Source organism: Girardinichthys multiradiatus, chromosome 1, assembly GCF_021462225.1.
Source record: "Girardinichthys multiradiatus isolate DD_20200921_A chromosome 1, DD_fGirMul_XY1, whole genome shotgun sequence".
In the NCBI taxonomy this organism is placed as follows: Eukaryota; Metazoa; Chordata; class Actinopteri; order Cyprinodontiformes; family Goodeidae; genus Girardinichthys; species Girardinichthys multiradiatus.
In genome coordinates this window covers 24,238,370-24,255,284 of record NC_061794.1, presented here as the reverse complement: position 1 = coordinate 24,255,284, position 16,915 = coordinate 24,238,370, and the positions used below count along the sequence as shown (strand labels likewise).

Sequence of the window (16,915 nt, the reverse complement as noted above, 5' to 3'; positions counted from 1 at the left end):
GGGAGACTATACTCTTTCAGATCAGGTTCTTAGATCTTGCACATTAAACTCACAGAGCAGGTTTTATAGGGCAAGACAAAAGCATTTTTCTGGAATTTGCCTATCTCCAAAGCCACTCCCTGGACAGATATTCAGCAGACATAAATAGGCCCTTCTGAGGAGATATTTGTGCTTTATTGCTGGAAGACCTCTTATCAGCATACAAGGAAACTTCTGTCATAAAGGATTTAAAGTCTGTGTTTAATTTGGTAGTAATCATATAACTTTACTTCATCTCTCAGTATAGAAAACATCAAATTTTCCCAGACTTTGTGCAAAGTAAACAGTGAACAGACCAATTTCCCTATAAAGACTTTCGCCATATTAAATAATGTACTTTTCGAAATTATTTTTTAGATGGTTAATGTGATAGAAAATAACGTGTTATCATATAGAATGAAAATTGATTTACAAATGTAAATACATCAATTAAAAATATATAAAAAACAATATTTCACCCTCTTGCAATATAACATTTTCACATTTATTACTTGATAAAAACAAAAATTATATTAATATACCTTGTTTTTCACATTTGAGTGTAAAAGAAGTTAATTAAAGTCATTGTAGTTCACAACTTTTTTTAAAGCTGCTTCTGCTAAAGGCAAAGTTCCCACACGTCCAAAGATCCCCCAACCACAGTAAAAGGAGTTTCCTGAGTTTTGTCCATAAATAAAATAAAAACAGTTAAACCCAATTTGAGGGTTTTCATTTCTTCTAAAATCAGACATTGTCCACTGTCCTCCATCTTTTCCTGGTCATTAGTATGGCCTTTTGCTCAAAGCTTTCCAGCGTGTCCTTCTGGATCTGTAATGCTCCAGCTCTGAGCTGCTATGTCTGATAACAGGGAGGGGACATGAGGTGCCAGAGGTCACCTAATGGGCAGGCTGGGAGGTCAACTGAAGCTCCATTGCTGGAAGGGATCTGCTGCATTACAGTGGTCCATCTTAACCTCTTCCCCTCTCAGTTGTAAACATTTCCCACTGCTTGGATTCTTCAGAAGACTTTCCTGTAAGAAAAAAAAAATATATATGAAAGCTCAGTTAATGTACACTAACTGACAACAGTTATATTTATTTAAGACATGCAAAAATCTGTGGTTTATTTGACCTTTTGTTCACCTTTTCATAAATAGTTTAAGAAATCCCTGACACATTCGATGCTACTGCTAGTGACCTTAGCTAGGCATACACACAGAACACTTCTGGAGTTCAGTAGTCAACAAATTATTTCACTATTTTCTTAAGCGTACAAAAACTAAGACATGAAATTATTCTGGTTTTTTAAACAGTTGTTGCATCACATTTTATAAGAACCTTTGCAGTGTTTTTGGGCGATCCCAGGAGAAGAATAAAGAGCCCAAAACTGCAAACATTTGAAAAGCTGCTTAGAGGAAACTCCTGAAGGATAGTCACAGACGGATTTTCTAATGCTTACACTATAAAATACAAATCTTTACAACATTGTACAACAACACATCTCGATGCCTACAGATAATTTTACTGATCTTGGATAACATTTAATGTCATTTAGTTGCAACCATATCTTGTCTGGCAGTGGGTAATTGAGGGCCATTGCTCCCACCGTTTGCTATCTTAGCAAACCAAAGAAGCTTAAGGACAAATTTGCAAATCAAGGGTATATTGAGTTGTAAAGTTTCCATTTTTTTATTTTTTACAAAAAAAAAATCTGAAAACATCGTGGCCTGCATGCAAAATGCTATTTGTGGCAGAAAGCTAACACTGAACACAGCATCTCAACTGTAGAGCATGGAGGTGGCAGCATCATGATGTGGAGATGTTTTTTTTTAAGCAGGACAAAGGTAGCTGGTCAGAGTTAATGGGAGAGCTTTCAGACCAATCCTGGAAGAAAACCTGCATAAGGCTGCAAACACTGACTCACATCCAAGCAGGACAACAGCCCTAAACCAGAGGTACAATTCAAATAGTTTGGATCAAAGCAAATGCATGACCTAGAATGGCCCAGTCAAAGTCCATATATCCAATATATATCCAATGGTGTATCTGCAGGAAAACCAGTAAATGTTTGCTTTTAGATTACCTCCATCCAATCTAATTGATTTATTAAGATTTTCTGTGAAATTTCAGCTGTAAATTCAGCCTTTTTGTTTGTAAAGCATACAACACTACTCAAATATTTTGAAAATGAAAGTTCTTCCTTTGGGGAAATTGATGCTCAGCCTATTTCTATCTATACCTATCATGGCAATACAGTGGCTTGTAAAAGTATTCATACCCCTTGAACGTTTCCACATATTGTCACATTACAATCACAAACAAAAATATTTTATGTGAGAGACCAACACATAATGGTATACAATTGTGAAGTGGAAAGAAAATTATAGATTTAAAGAGAATTATAGATTTAAAATATTTTCTACTAATATTTATAAAGTTATTCAGCCTCCAACCAACTGCCTTCAGAAGTTGCCTGATGACTGCTAATGACTACATAGAGTCCACTTGTGTGTAATCTAATCTCAGTACAAATACAGCTGCTCTGTGACGGCCTCAGAGAATATTGGGGAGCAAACAGCATCATGAAGTCCAAGGAACAGGGATAAAGTTGTGGAGACGTTTAAAGCAGGCTTAGGCTATACAAAGATTTTCCAAGCATTGAACATCTCACAGAGCACTGTGCAATCCATCATCCGGAAATGGAAAGAGTGCGGCACAACTGTAAACCTGCCAAGACAAGGCCGTCCACCGAAACTTACAGGCCGAACAAGGAGAGCACTGATCAGAGATGCAACAAAGAGGCCCATGGTGACTCTGGAAGAACTGCAGAGATCCACAGCTCAGGTGGGGGAATCTGTCTATAGGACAACTATTAGTCGTGCACTGCACAAATGTGGTCTTTATGGAAGAGTGGCAAGAAGAAAGCCATTGTTAAAAGAAAACCATAAGAAGTCCCGTTTTGCAGTTTGCCAGAATCCATGTTGAGGACACAGCAAACATGTGGAAGAAGGTGCTTTGCTCAGACGAGACCAAAATTTAACTTTTAGCCCAAAATGCAAAATGCTGTGTGGCGGAGAACTAACACTGCACATCACTCTGAACACACCATCCCATACACACACCATATGGTGGTGGCAGCATCATGCTCTGGGGGTGCTTCTCTTCAGCAGGGACAGGGAAGGTGGTCAGAGTTGATGAGAAGATGGATGGAGCCAAATACAAGAAAATCCTAGAAGAAAACCTGTTGAAGTCTGCAAAGACTTGAGACTGGGGCAGAGGTTCACCATCCAGCAGGACAACGACCCTAAACATAAAACCAGGACTACAATGGAATGGTTTAAAACAAAACCTATTCATGTGTTAGAATGGTCCAGTCAAAGTCCAGACCTAAACCCAATCGAGAATCTGTGGCAAGATCTGAAAACTGCTGTTCACAAACGCTCTCCATCTAATCTGACTGAGCTTGAGTTGTTTTGCAAAAAAGAATAGGGCAAAAATTTTAGTCACTAGATGCAAAGCTGGTAGAGACACACCCTAAAAGACTTGCAGCTGGGATTGTAGCAAAAGGTGGTTCCACAAAGTATTGACTCAGTGGGGCTTAATACTTATGCACAATGCCATTTTCAGTTTTTTATTTGTAAAAAAATGTTTTAACTCATGTAGAATCTGCATTCCACTTTACAATTGTATACCACTTTGTGTTGGTCTTTCACATAAAATTCCAATAAGATGTATTTATGTTTTTGGTTGTAATGTGATAATATGTTGGAAAGTTCATGGGTTGTGAATACTTTTACAAGCCACTGTATCAGCAGTGTGTTTTTTCTAATATGAGATGAAGAAATAAGGTAATAGGAGGTCTTAGATGCTTAAGCTGCATTTGAATGGTCTTATTTCTTTTTACAACGAATAAAAGCAGAGATGTTTGTTACTGCTCAGAGGGACATGTATAATAGTATCCATCTGGAACTGAAGTAAGGGCAATTTGCCCAGTTGTGAAGTGTTGCTTACCTCTGTAAAGACCCACTCCTGTTGTGGTGACAAGCTGGTACCTCTCCCCTTCAGCTGGCAGAGCTCGATCTTCACTGGCTCTGACTGATCGTTGGCATGGAGACAAAGCTGCTTTCCAATATTGTGACGCAGCTCCTTGTGGGATGAATACTCAAAGTACTAAAAACACAATCAACTAGTTAGAACCAACCCAAAATAGACATCATCCAGTCATCTGCGGGTAAATCAGAGTTCCTGTACCTGGTTCCCGCCCATGTTGTGACACTGGTACATGATCATAGCTTTACCTCCCTGGTTGTTCTCTCCAACATCCAGGCAGGTTCTAGATCCTGAGTTTCTGATCTAGACCAAACATGGACACAAAATAAGAAGTAAGCAACCTGAGCAATGCATCTAACAACTTATCATAGAGTTGATGTTCAGAAAATTAACTCACTGCTCCAAATTTTTCTGGCTTTAGGTCAGGAATGAAGATCTCTGGGTAGATTGTGTTCAGGTACCAGGTGAAGTTCTTGCATTGAAGCCTGTCCCTCAGTTTGAGGCGATCAGAGATGTCTCCATATTTATTCTATAGTAATATAAAGATCTGTTGTCAAAACATGACAAGATAAAACAATCAGCTAGAGCTGTGCTCAAAATATTTGTCTGATATCACAGAGCAGATCAGTCACCATTTTTGGTAGAACTTACACTACTCTCTACTACTATCTACTACCAGTAGAGGTAGTAAATAATAGAAAACTAACCAAGCCAACAGGCATATGACGTGCATGCTGCTGATTTTGTTTAACTGAATTACTATTTCGAAGAGGTGTCTTCAAAATAACAGTGTGGGGTTTAACCCCCTTAAAATGATGCTTTATACACTAAATGTCAGAGTTTGTAAAGAAAAATGCTCTTAATGATATTTCTTAACAGCCAAATAGTTTTTCTCACTGTCTGCAGAGAAATAACAATATTGGTTCAGTTATCTTTATGTTCTCATTTTAAATAGAACAGGCAGCATTCCTGATGGGAAATTAATGGCATCACAAGGATTTTGAGCTTTAGTCACTGTTTGTTTTTCAACACATTGATATTATTTTGAAAATGGCAGAACATTGGCAGAATCACGTAAGCATGTTGGAGCTAGATGATGCGTCAGTATTAGAAAACCGACCTCGCTGGCCATCACTGCAGCATTTTGGTTGCGGCGATAGAAGATCTTCTTAAAATCATCCATCCAGACTTCAGCCAGCCGCACCTGGTTGCGTGTTATGACCTCAGTGCCCTTGGGAAATGTGTGTGGGCTTTTGGTGCGGAAAACGTGGCCCACCACTGAACAGGGTATGATCTCCAGCTGGCCTCCACACTGCCACACCTTCACACACAAATGTTTGGAGTAAATTTTAAGGTGACTTATTAAGTAATATGGACAACTGTGAGAAAACAGATAAGAAATGCTGACCCTGAAGGACATTTCCACATTTTCTCCGCCCCAGATCTCCATCTTGTCATCATATGTTCCAATGTGCTCAAAGTACTTCTTTGAGATTGAGAAAAGGCCTCCAGCAAAAGTAGGTGTTCTGAAATTTTCATAAACAGATCCCAAGGTTTTAGGTCTGGATTTAGAACTTTCATGAGTGAAAACAGCATGATCTATCTTACTTTACAGGGTAGGTTTCATCTTTGCGCAGCCTCTTTGCTTCCTCGGGTATCGCCTCCCAGCCGAAGGTCAGGCTCCAGTCGAAGTTACCTCGGTTGTATGCGCGGTTGGTGGCAATGGGCTTGTTGAACTGAAAGGAATTGAGGTCAATGGTAGTGATCTCCGGGCTGACTACAGCAGTGGGTTCCTCAACTATCCGGGCCAAAAGAGGCTCTAACCAACCATGAAAACACTCACCTAAAATTGAAAGAAGGAAAAAAGAAATATTTTTTAAAGAAACAGCTCTGCTGTACAAACTAATTTACATTTCTGGACCCAAGTTTACATAAACTCATCATGGCCATAAATGACATTAATTTAGAGCTTTTTTCAGAATGTTTACTTTCTGAAAAAACTACACTACCAAACAACTAAACTACACTTTTATGTCAAAAACAAGAATTGGGTTTGAATTTATGGTGGTTTTATTTAACCCACAAAAGGTCAAAATGATACATACAGACTTACAAGCTCTAATATATATGTAGACCTCATAATATGTTGCAGAGAAACCAAAGACATTTTGTAGCCATCACCTTTCTTCTTATCAGAAATAGTAGAGTTCTTTTAAATTGGCCTATTTCCTGTCAGGCCCTGGTTTCTAAACAGTCAATTCATTTTCAATAGGGTTCAGGTCTGCGCTATTCCAGAAACGTAATGCTAATCTCCTTAATCCATCCCAACACCAGTTTTTATGCATTTTTGGAATCGTTGTCCTGTAGAATCAAGCAATAGTTGCAACCATCTGACCCAAACGGTCTGATTTACATAAAAACAAATTGGCTTAGATGTTCAGGAACCACCAAGGCTTAAGCCCATCAAACTGAAAAATTCTGGAAAACCCGAGAGTTCAATATCAACATGAACTGACCGGGGACCAACCAAGAAAGAAGCCCCTGGGCCAAAGTTCACATCTTCACGCTTCAATCTACAACAGAAATTTTCAGCTGCCCACATGACGAAACAAAATTCCTTCTGGGTAAAGGTTTTGTCAACAAATAATTTAAGATAGACCTATTTGACCCCAATAACACGAAGCATGTTTTAAGGAGTCAATGTGAGAATTTCAGACCTAAGAAGACTGTACCCACTGTTAAGCATAGCGGTGACAGCATCATGCTGGTCTATTTTCCTGCCATTGGTACCGGTGTATTGCACAAAGGGGACGGGATAATGAAGAAAATTTCCATAAATTCACCTTAAATTAACATCTAGATGGTTGAAACTTGGACAAGCCTTGGTTTTCTAACAGTAAAATTATCCCAAACACACATCAAAACTGGCTTTGGAGGCAGGAGAACATTATTGACCTGGAATGTCCATGACCTAAAACCTATTCATTCAATTTGTGGACTGTTTTAAACGCCAGCTCCAAGTCAGGAAACCAACCAATTTAAATGAGCTCCACTTATTCTGAAAAGAAAAGACGTCAAATATTAAACCAGAATCATGGCAGAACCATAGTGTGTGTGTTTTTTAGTCACATAGACATTCCAAATATTAGTGGGGATGTATCTACATTTCTATATATTTGATATCATGTTATATATCACCAGTAAATTCAAATTTGTGCACCCAGTTCTTGTTTTTAAAATCCTTTATTTTGGGTAAACTGGTATAAGACTAAGTAGAATGTTTTACTAAATATTGCAGAGATTAAGTACATTTGTTGCAACAACTATATACTATTCAACACTGTCCAATTAGGGTACAAGTTAATTTCAGCTAGACATTCGGTGGTTTGCTCAAACACATCGTGGCTTAGTATCTATCACTAGCATTTTAGGCAACTGTGTGCAACCTAACAAGCTAGCTGTGACGTGTGTATTACTGCTGACACAGTCAGTGCGTGGTTTCCTTACAGTGCGCATCAAGGAAGGTGAGCACTTCAGCCGTAGCTATGCTAGCTCCCAGCAACCTGGCTGTGATGAGGCCTTTTCTCTCTGGCTGCCTGACAACACGGACGATCTTAAACTGCTCCACAAACACCTCCAGCTTTTTCTGCAGGTGGTCTGTAGGGTACAGAACATGGGTCAGAGCAGCTCCATTGGGAAAGAAGCAGCAATGTAGCAAATAAGTTATATTAAGATACACATCAGTTGTGGCACATGAGCGACAAGTCTGCAATCTAAAACTCTCTGTAAAACAACTGCCTGTTGCATGACAGAACATCTCACTGATTAGGAGACGTAAATATCAAACATTCTTCAAGCTTATACCAATGATAGCAATGAAGTGGAGACGCTGCTGGTAAAAGTGGGTCAAACTTCCTCTAAAAGCTTTTGTGGCCACAATAAACGGCACATTATTCTCAGTTTCAGACTGAGCAAACGCAGCGGGCACAAGTGAAGAAGTTTGCAACAGAAAGCTTAAACTCTGGCAGTTAAAAAGAGAAGTAGAGGAGGGGAGTAGAGGAGGAAATGTGTGCATGCAGCTAAGAGGAAAACAGTAACAGATTATTTTTGGCTCAGTTAATAAGACACAACATTTCTTAATAACTAACAGATGATAACGCAGCTAAAAATGTGCCAGCATGAATTTACTTTTTTGTGTGTTTTGAAAAAGTACTGATATCCCTTCAAATTTTCAGATATGTTGTTATCAACATAAAGTTAATATTTGTGAGGTGGAAAAAATAAATGGCATTTAAAATTGTTAACAGTCTGAAATCTGTATTCCTCCTCTCTGAATTGATACTTTGTAGAACCCTCTACAAAGTATTACAAGGTATATTTCTACTAGCTATTCAGATCTACAGCCTGAAACCATTTTCCCATTCCTTTTTGCAGTTCAGTCAGAATGGATGGAGAGAATCTGTGAAAAGCATTTCTTAGGTTTTGCCACATATTGATATTGGATCTAGACCTTTCCATTGTAGCACTGGCTGGATGTTATTTAAAGATAACATGTATTTTATGGCTCCGGGTGTCAATTTGAATAAAAACAAAACAATAACGAACAAACCTTACTGTTACAATGATCAGTTTCAGAGGCTGGACGTTCAGGTTTTCAGGAACGTTACACATCTTGCTCAAACAAGAATAATATCCACAACTATTTTTTTAAATACACAATTCCATTTTTTTATTTGATTACATTTTTATTTGATTATTATTTATTTGATTTTATATGATTACATTTTTTATCCACATTTCTTTGATTTTCTTCTCCCATTTCTTAATGAATACTCTCTAATCAGGCTCTGTCTGAACAACACAAGTTACAGCCATTGTTTTAAGATCCCTGCTGGATGTCGATTTGCTTACAAGTTAAAAATAGTCGCAACTTATGAAGAAGGTGCTTTTCTATGGAGGTTAATTTGTCTCAATATTATTCAAACAAACAAAAAGCTAATTTCAATAAAAAAAAAAAAAATCTCAATCAAAAAATATTAAGTTGTGATCAAAACTTTCAGAGTTGTAACGATTATTTTTTTTTAAATGGAAAATTTTATTTTGGGGAGAAAAAAAATTGTTTGATAAAACTTTTTTTTGATTAAAATGACTCATTTTTTCTCACGAAGAAAAAAAAGTTTTTGCAAGACATAAACTTTTATTTGCACATGTCAAAAATCTTTGGTGACGAGTCTCGTTTTTGTGGTTTTGACGCTCTCTGTTTTTGGTCGAACTCAACGAATTTTGAGTTCTGGAAACATGAACATCCTGGGTGGGGCCTAAAGACGAACGATGTAAGACGTTTCCCTATTGGTTAGCGCTGACTAAAGCAGCAGACTGGGCATACATTTTACAGTACAGTTTTGGAGAAATATCTTGTCAAAATACCTCAAAATGCTCAACCATTATATGCATTTGTCCCACCTTCAGGAATTTATTTCTCCAAAACCATGAGAGGTGACAACACAATCTCTTCAGATTATATTAGAGGGTTATCTATATTATAACCAGAATTAGTATTTCATAATTTTACTGTAAAGGTTTGGAGAAATACACAACTACCCCAAGTGTTGTATAAAACAGAGTCCATGTCGGGCAGATGGCATCCCATAATCCTGTGTGTTGTCCTCACAACCCGTGATACTTCCTCTCCTGTGCAGTTCCCTCACCACACTGTCATGCTGAGACACAGAGTGCTTTCCACCGTGGCCCTGTAGACATCTGTAAGCAGCTGAGGAGATGAAGAAGAGCTGTTGTTGTACCTTCTTCAACAGGCGAGGGGCGTTTCTGGTCCAGGAGAGGTCAGAGGAGATCTGGATGCTCTTGCACTTTAAGCTATCCAGACCACTTCCCACAGGACCTCAACAAAAAGAAGCATTTGTGGTACTTTGTTGGGCTAGTTGTGTATTTCTCCAGAAACCTACAGTGAAATTATGAAATACTAATTCTGGTTATAATATAGATAACCCTCTAATATAATCTGAAGAGATTGTGTTGTCACCTCTCATGGTTTTGGAGAAATAAATTCCTGAAGGTGGGACAAATGCATATAATGGTTGAGCATTTTGAGGTATTTTGACAAGATATTTCTCCAAAACTGTACTGTAAAATATTAATTATTTATTCTTCTACATAAAACATGAATGTGAAAGTTGTAAAAATGTAATTAATATAAATGTTCTGTAGGTTACTTTTCTGTTTTCCTCTTATTTTCTCAACCATTGCCAGGATCGGGATCCTTTCTGCTTCATTACCGTAATGCACCTTGTATGCCCGATGCTAATCTTTAAGAGAGAGCTAGTGTCAGCTGGCATGACCGCGTATTTCTGACTGTCGGCTCACTTGACCGCAGTTTTCTTCTGTACAGTTGATGTCTCCTCACTGAAGCGACGCTGCAAGCCCTGCAGTTTGAGCAGAAGTTCAGAGGTGGAGGGGATCAGAGTCTGCTGCTTTAGTCATCGCTAACCAATAGGGAAACGTCTTACATCGTTCGTCTTTAGGTCCCACCCAGGATGTTCATGTTTCCAGAACTCAAAATTCGTTGAGTTCAACCAAAAACAGAGAGCCTCAAAACCAAAAGAGCGAGACTCGTCACCAAAGATTTTTGACATGCGCAAATAAAAGTTTATGTTTTGCAAATAACTTTTTTCTCTTCGTGAGAAAAAATGAGTCATTTTAATCAAAAAAAAGTTTTATCAAACAATTTTTTTTCTCCCCAAAATAAAATATTCCATTTAAAAAAAAAATTATCGTTACAACTCTGAAAGTTTTGATCACAACTTAATATTTTTTGATTGAGATTAGTTTTTTGTTTGATTGAATAATATTGAGACAAATTTACCTCCATACTTTTCAGGGGCTTTTTAAAAAAACATCAGCAACCCAAGATGGTACAAAGACTTCAAAATTTCAAAACCACTTGCTAAGGATGAATGGATAAATGGTTAAAAATAAATAAATGCTGAAATAAATGCAGAAATAAATGTAAAAATATGTGCAGAAATGCAGAAAAAGTAAAAAGAAAATAAATAAATAAAAACAATCCCCCCCATTTTTCTATAGGTTTGTGTCAAATATTCTACAATACATTCATTTCATATGATCATCAGCAGTGTGATTCTGTCAACAAAAAAAGGTTTTAAAACAAGAATATCAAATAAAACAAAGGTCATCTGTCCAGACGCTCCTAAAAGGTTCACTAATATTCTGCAATTTGAATTTCCAGCACCCAGCTTAAGTAAAACACAACGGTTCATTCTCACGTCTTTGCTGTGACACGGTCGTCTTCCTCCACATCACTCTCACTTTGACTCCCAGTTATTTGTACAACCCAACCTATTTGCTATAGAGTCAGCTGCTGAACTCCTTAACAAACATGATTCTGGTTCACCTTCCACAGCTTAAGAAGAGAGTTGATTTTATAGCAACTCAGAAGAGGATATTGTTTAGTAAATTGTATAAAACCTGATCAATGTTGTTTTTCCAAGCAGTGTTTAATTTGTTGGATAGCAAACACTAAACATGGAGTGTTAATGTGGGATGAAAATGACTGCTACCATTCAAAGACAAAAGGAAAGTGAAGCAATACATCCAAAGGTAATAAAGCACATTAAGATGACCTTTGTTACACATTAACGGCAAATGCAACACACAGTTTGAGCCGCCTTGAAAAAACATGTGTGGCTCCTTTCAAGGCACAGAGTAGGGATTAAACTGAGGACCTTCTCCCTCCGGAGGAAGGCGTCCAGGAGGCATCCGGTATAGATGCCCGAGCCACCTCAACTGGCTCCTCTCGATGTTGAGGAGCAGCAGCTCTACTCCGAGCCCCTCCTGGATGGCCGAGCTCCTCATCCTATCTCTAAGGGAGCGCCTGGGAACCCTACGGAGGAAGCTCATTTCAGCTGCTTATATCCAGGATCTCGTTCTTTCGTTCATGACCCAAAGTTCATGGCCATAGGTGAGGGTAGGAACGTAGACCGACCGGTAAATCGAGAGCTTCATTTTTTCGGCTCAGTTCTCTCTTCACCACTACAGACCCGCAGAGCGCCCCCATTACTGCGGCAGCCGCACCGATCCGTCTGTTGATCTCCCGCTCCGTTCTACACTCACTTGTGAACAAGACCCCAAGATACTTGAACTCCTCCACTTAAGCAGGAACTCCCCTCCAACCTGAAGAAGACAAGCCACCGTTTTCCGCATCATGTTTCTAATATAGAAATGTTTCAGTGAAGATAATTCCCTCAGTAATGATGTTCTGGTTGTTGCGGTCTCAATTTTTTCTTGCCAGCGACAGATATTTTGTCCCGTCCAGACGTTTTTACAGGACAGTCCTATGTTTTCGAAAGATACTGTCTATTTACCTCCACACATACAACTGCAGTTTAAAAACATCCAAACTTTTCAAGTAGTATGCTAAATTTGCTAGATTAACGTTAGAATGTTTACTCCTCGTTTTCATCTTGTAACAACTTCAATGTGGTTTTGTGGACAAAACATGTCCTCCTGCTTTAAAAACGTAATGACTGTAGTTTCTATCCCACACTGTCAGTTATTTGAACACAGCGCCCAGAACAGGTCATATGACACAGACAGGAAGCTGCAGCACTGAACGCAGCCTCTCTTTCACTGAATACCATTGCACAAACACACAAAAAAAAAAAACACTTTTATTTTTAGGGAAAATCTGATTTGTTAGATTAACAAAATTATTGACATGGCCTGTAACTCAGTTTTACTGCATGGGTTGCTGGGAATGAAGCTGAAAAAAAACATCACAGGCAGTACAACAACAACTGGTGTCAGGAGGTATTATGGTCAGGGACTTGATGCCAGTCATTAACAAAGTCTCTAATTAGGACCTCAATCCAATACTTTGTATCAGATTGGGCCATCCCTAATAGCCAATGACAAATACCCAACATGTTTTGTTTGCTTCTTGTTAATAAAACAATATGACGTCATGACATTAAAAAAAATCAAAACGGGAATGTGTTAAAAAAACTGTTATTTGAAAGCTCTACCTGTATTCCTGCAGTGTTTAGTTAGTGTAGAAATTATGCAAAAATTTTATTTTTATGTAAAAAAAGAAAAACACTGTAAAGCAAAATCACGTAGCCCTCCTCTGCTATAAATACTTTAAACGACAGCCTGGAAACAGCCAATTTAAACTTGTTTTAACAAATTAAATAGGTGTAATAAATTTTTATTCAGAGTTTCTATCAGTTGTGGTACAGAAGCTACATTTTTTTAAATAATTCTGGTATTTCTGCATTATGTTGATTTTTGTCATGCTCTTTCTGAATCACTTCAGTTCCTATTTCCCCATTTTCCACATGTTTCACCATTACCTGCCATACTGGCATCGTCAACCAAAATGATCTCCTTCAGCAGGACGGCGGGAGACGTGTGCAGGACACTGTAGACCGTCCTGAGGAGCGTGGACCAGGCCTCGTTGTGGAAGACAATGATGACACTAGTAGTGGGCAGAGGAGGACAGCGAGCAAACTTTCTGTCCACACACCTGAAGAAAGGGTAAAAGGCATATTTGTGGAAATGAAAGTCACACAAGGTCTCCCCACACCAACACAAAGAAGACCATTGCCTGCAGGCATTCAAGGCGTCCATGGTTATAGTTTGAAACGTAACAGTGACTTTCATTCATAATGAAAAGTATTTTTGGTAATCTGTAAAAGAAAAAGATTGTAAAAGGGAAAGACACAGCCAGGGTGTGGGTGTGATCCTGGCTAACAATGGGAGTAACTACTCTGACGTGTCCGTCTCGGTTATTGCATAGTGTGAAGTTTAGTAACACAACAAGGGCTCGGTAAGCCCTTAAAGTTGTTAAGGAAAATTGTGAAAATGCTTGTAAATCATTGACCTGTGTGAGCACGGCCCTGTCTGAGAAACCCAACTGTATCCTCTCGTGTCTACATGTCAACACCCTTGCTGGCACAACAGCAATTAGTTCATACAATAAAAGATTAGTTTAAAGACTTCAGCTTACTCTGGAGGTCTTGTGTCATCCCCAAGACTGCGGCTAAGCGAAATCTGATCACTGGCAAACTGGTTGAAGCAATGCCGCGTCATGCCATCCTCCTTCTCCTTCTGCTCCTCAGGAGTCAAGTTATCCTTGACAAATGCTCTCCCGTCAGCCCCAGGGTGTTGAGGGTCCTGCGGCGGTCTCTCCAGGTGAGGTTTGAGCTCAGCCTGAGTGTAAAATCCAGAGCGGCATTTAGCGTCCTCCGTGGGCTGCACCTGCACTAGTGGCGGCTGTGGAGCTCCGATCTGGAAGCCTATGTTGTTTACGGCGTTTCGCACAATGACCATCACCTTGTCCCTTTTATGGGCCAGGTCCTGCAACCAGGGGTCTCCAGTGTTTGAGGAGCCAACATCTCTATGGAGAACCACCAGAATCACCATGAATAGAGTGCCCCCGAGGAAGACCAGCTTTAGAGGAGACAAACGCCGGCGTAGCAGACGCATGTTTCAGGACGGGTGATCCCTTGGAGGCTGTGAAACAGAAAAAGCACAGAAATTCTCTTGAGATTGCCTCCTTGGCAACTGTTAAAGGCGACCACTCACACCAAGGCCTTTAACAACACGCTCTCCTGTTACCATTACCTGCTTTTACCTGGTATACATTCACTAACCTTTTTATGGATGAAACCAGAGATGTCAGTCAGGAGGGGAAAAAAAAAACCTCAAACTGGTTTGTGCGTCTCAGCAAGTGTCATAGCAGCTTGTGATCCAGTCAACCCTGCTCCTCCTCCCTCCTGGTCTCCTCAGAAAACAGTCCCACAGGGCGAGCGGAGAGAGCAGGGAAGCGGGAAGAGTGAACAAACACACCACACCTCTCAGCAAACACCTGAATTCACCTTCTCTGTGGCCACAGACCCACGTGGCAGCAGGTGAGGCTCACCCTGAAGCTCTCACACCAGTTAATAAGTGACACGCACTCATTGTTTTTAATCTCAGAGGCAAATCCACCTCATCACTAGTCATCAGTTGTCATTTGCAACAGGAACTAAGATCTGCTATGTGGAGCGTGACATAACTTCAACGGCCTTTGTACAATAGGAGCCTGTTTCCTGCTGAGTGAAACAGGATATATCACTGCAAAGTAGGACATCTGGATGTCCTTTGGTGATCACTGTCCAAGAGGAGACTCACTCTTACTTGGTCATAATTAATTTAATATATTCTCAGGCCAGCTGGCTTTGTAATTGATTCAGGAGAGCACCTTAGTGTTCAAGAAAAAACAAACTTAAGTCCAGTCTGAGTTGTCTCTGACGCGCTAAGACACTTCTTACACCTCAATGTCAAAATTAAACCACTTGTATCTTACTTTTCTGTATGTGCCATCATTTACACTCGTTTTTTTTTTCCAGGAACTAAAGGCTATTTTATGGAATCAGAAGATAAATTGTGCTCTATAAGATTATGAGAACATATAAAAGGACAGACCTTCGGCTTTTGACGCTTCACAGCTAAAATGAAAGAGGAAGAGTTGATGGCCAATGTCCTGTTTTCATAGACTGAGTTTTAAAAGATCTCCTCACCGCCTCGTTTTAACAAGCTGTAAAGCTGTACTGACACAAATGTAAGAATAAAGGAGAACCGGATTCTCCCGTTAATCTATATCATTACCCTATGACATCTATGAAGTGTAATAAAATGTCGCCACTTACCTCAAAGTAAAGAGAAAGCTGTCCACACCTGTTCTCACTCCTTGACGAGGTATTTCTCAGTTTGTGCGTAAAGCTGCCAGATCAGCCACGTCTCTGATCAGCGACTTTGTAGATGACAGCAAACCGGTCTCTTGTCTGTTTTTCCAGCTCATGAACAGGTGCCATTTTTTTTTTTTTTTTTACAAGATAATATTCAGTTGACGTGAGTCCCCTGCTGGCGGAGCGCCTCCCCAGCTGAAGTCAATGCAGCCCATCATGGCAGGGGTTCAAAAATAAATTTAAACCTTCTTGCAAATGCTTTTATTCACAAGTGCGGATTTTTAAAGACCCCTCCCTTTTTCAAGAAAAGTGAGCGAAATAATTCTATTTAGGTAAGTGGTAAATCGTTACAACGCTATAAAAGTCATTGCATGGAAAGTTCCCTACTGATTGCATTTCTTTCCTTTGTTTCTTCTCCTGTTATGTTGTTTGTTTGTATTTTGATCGATTGTTCTTTTTCTGCTCAGTTGTCATACAAGTTAAATTGTCCTTTCTTGCCACATAATACGCCACATAATTTATCAGTTATATCAATATTATATAGAACCTATACACAGACCGATATATTCCAGGAGTTTATGTAGGTTAATTTTAATAAATATACTTTAGTGCTTATGATATTCAGTTTCAAACAACATTTAAAATTATAATAACAAAACAATCAAAGTGGACATCCTTCACAAGGTTGAGTCACAAACGGCCATTAGAGAGTGCTGCATCCAAGCACATTAGTAGAAAGTTGAGTGGACGGAAGAAGTGTATAACTGGAGAAATATGGTGCAGAAGAGATGGGGGATAACTGCAGCACTGAGAGGATTGTATAGCAAAGCCTATTCAGAAGTTAAGGGGAGACTCACAGGGCATGGACTGTGGCTGGAGTCAGAGCTGCAAGAACCACCAAACACTGTTGTATCCGGGACATGGACTCCAAGTGTTGCAATCCTGGTGTCAACTCACGTCTAACCACAGGACAATATCAGAAAAGCCTTACCTGGGCTAAGGAGAGGAAGGACTGGACTGTTGCTCTGTGGTCTAAAGTCCTCTTTCAGATTAAATGAATTTTGCTGTTGTTTCTTGAGATAC

General features: G+C 39.3%; 1 protein-coding gene across 3 annotated transcripts; it reads right to left on the bottom strand.

Annotated features, from left to right (window-relative positions):
* Positions 1-155: 155 nt before the first annotated feature.
* galnt6 (UDP-N-acetyl-alpha-D-galactosamine:polypeptide N-acetylgalactosaminyltransferase 6 (GalNAc-T6)) lies at positions 156-16,054 on the bottom strand. 3 transcript variants are annotated; one of them, XM_047367877.1, is made up of 12 exons: positions 15,794-16,054; positions 14,436-14,615; positions 14,110-14,312; positions 13,454-13,626; positions 7,575-7,724; positions 5,676-5,910; positions 5,476-5,593; positions 5,188-5,388; positions 4,465-4,596; positions 4,269-4,370; positions 4,029-4,187; positions 156-1,048 (listed from the first exon to the last, which is right to left on the bottom strand). In XM_047367877.1, exons 2-12 carry the CDS (start codon positions 14,586-14,588, stop codon positions 935-937), a joined length of 1,740 nt encoding a protein of 579 aa, XP_047223833.1. In that variant the 5' UTR covers positions 14,589-14,615; positions 15,794-16,054; the 3' UTR covers positions 156-934. The 3 variants fall into 3 exon arrangements, with proteins under 3 accessions (XP_047223833.1, XP_047223812.1, XP_047223821.1); XM_047367856.1 differs by having other exon boundaries at positions 14,110-14,615; XM_047367865.1 differs by lacking the exon at positions 15,794-16,054 and adding an exon at positions 14,756-14,978 and having other exon boundaries at positions 14,110-14,615.
* Positions 16,055-16,915: the final 861 nt, after the last annotated feature.

What these genes read in the sequence shown, in the direction of transcription:
- galnt6 (XM_047367856.1), bottom strand. Translation starts at nt 14,588, where the DNA reads ATGCGTCTGCTACGCCGGCGTTTGTCTCCTCTAAAGCTGGTCTTCCTC. An exon ending in CACCTTCCTTGATGCGCACT is followed by an intron (nt 5,911 to 7,574) that starts GTAAGGAAACCA and finishes TTTCAATTTTAG; the next exon opens with GTGAGTGTTTTCATGGTTGG. An exon ending in CTGCAGTGATGGCCAGCGAG is followed by an intron (nt 4,597 to 5,187) that starts GTCGGTTTTCTA and finishes ATATTACTATAG; the next exon opens with AATAAATATGGAGACATCTC.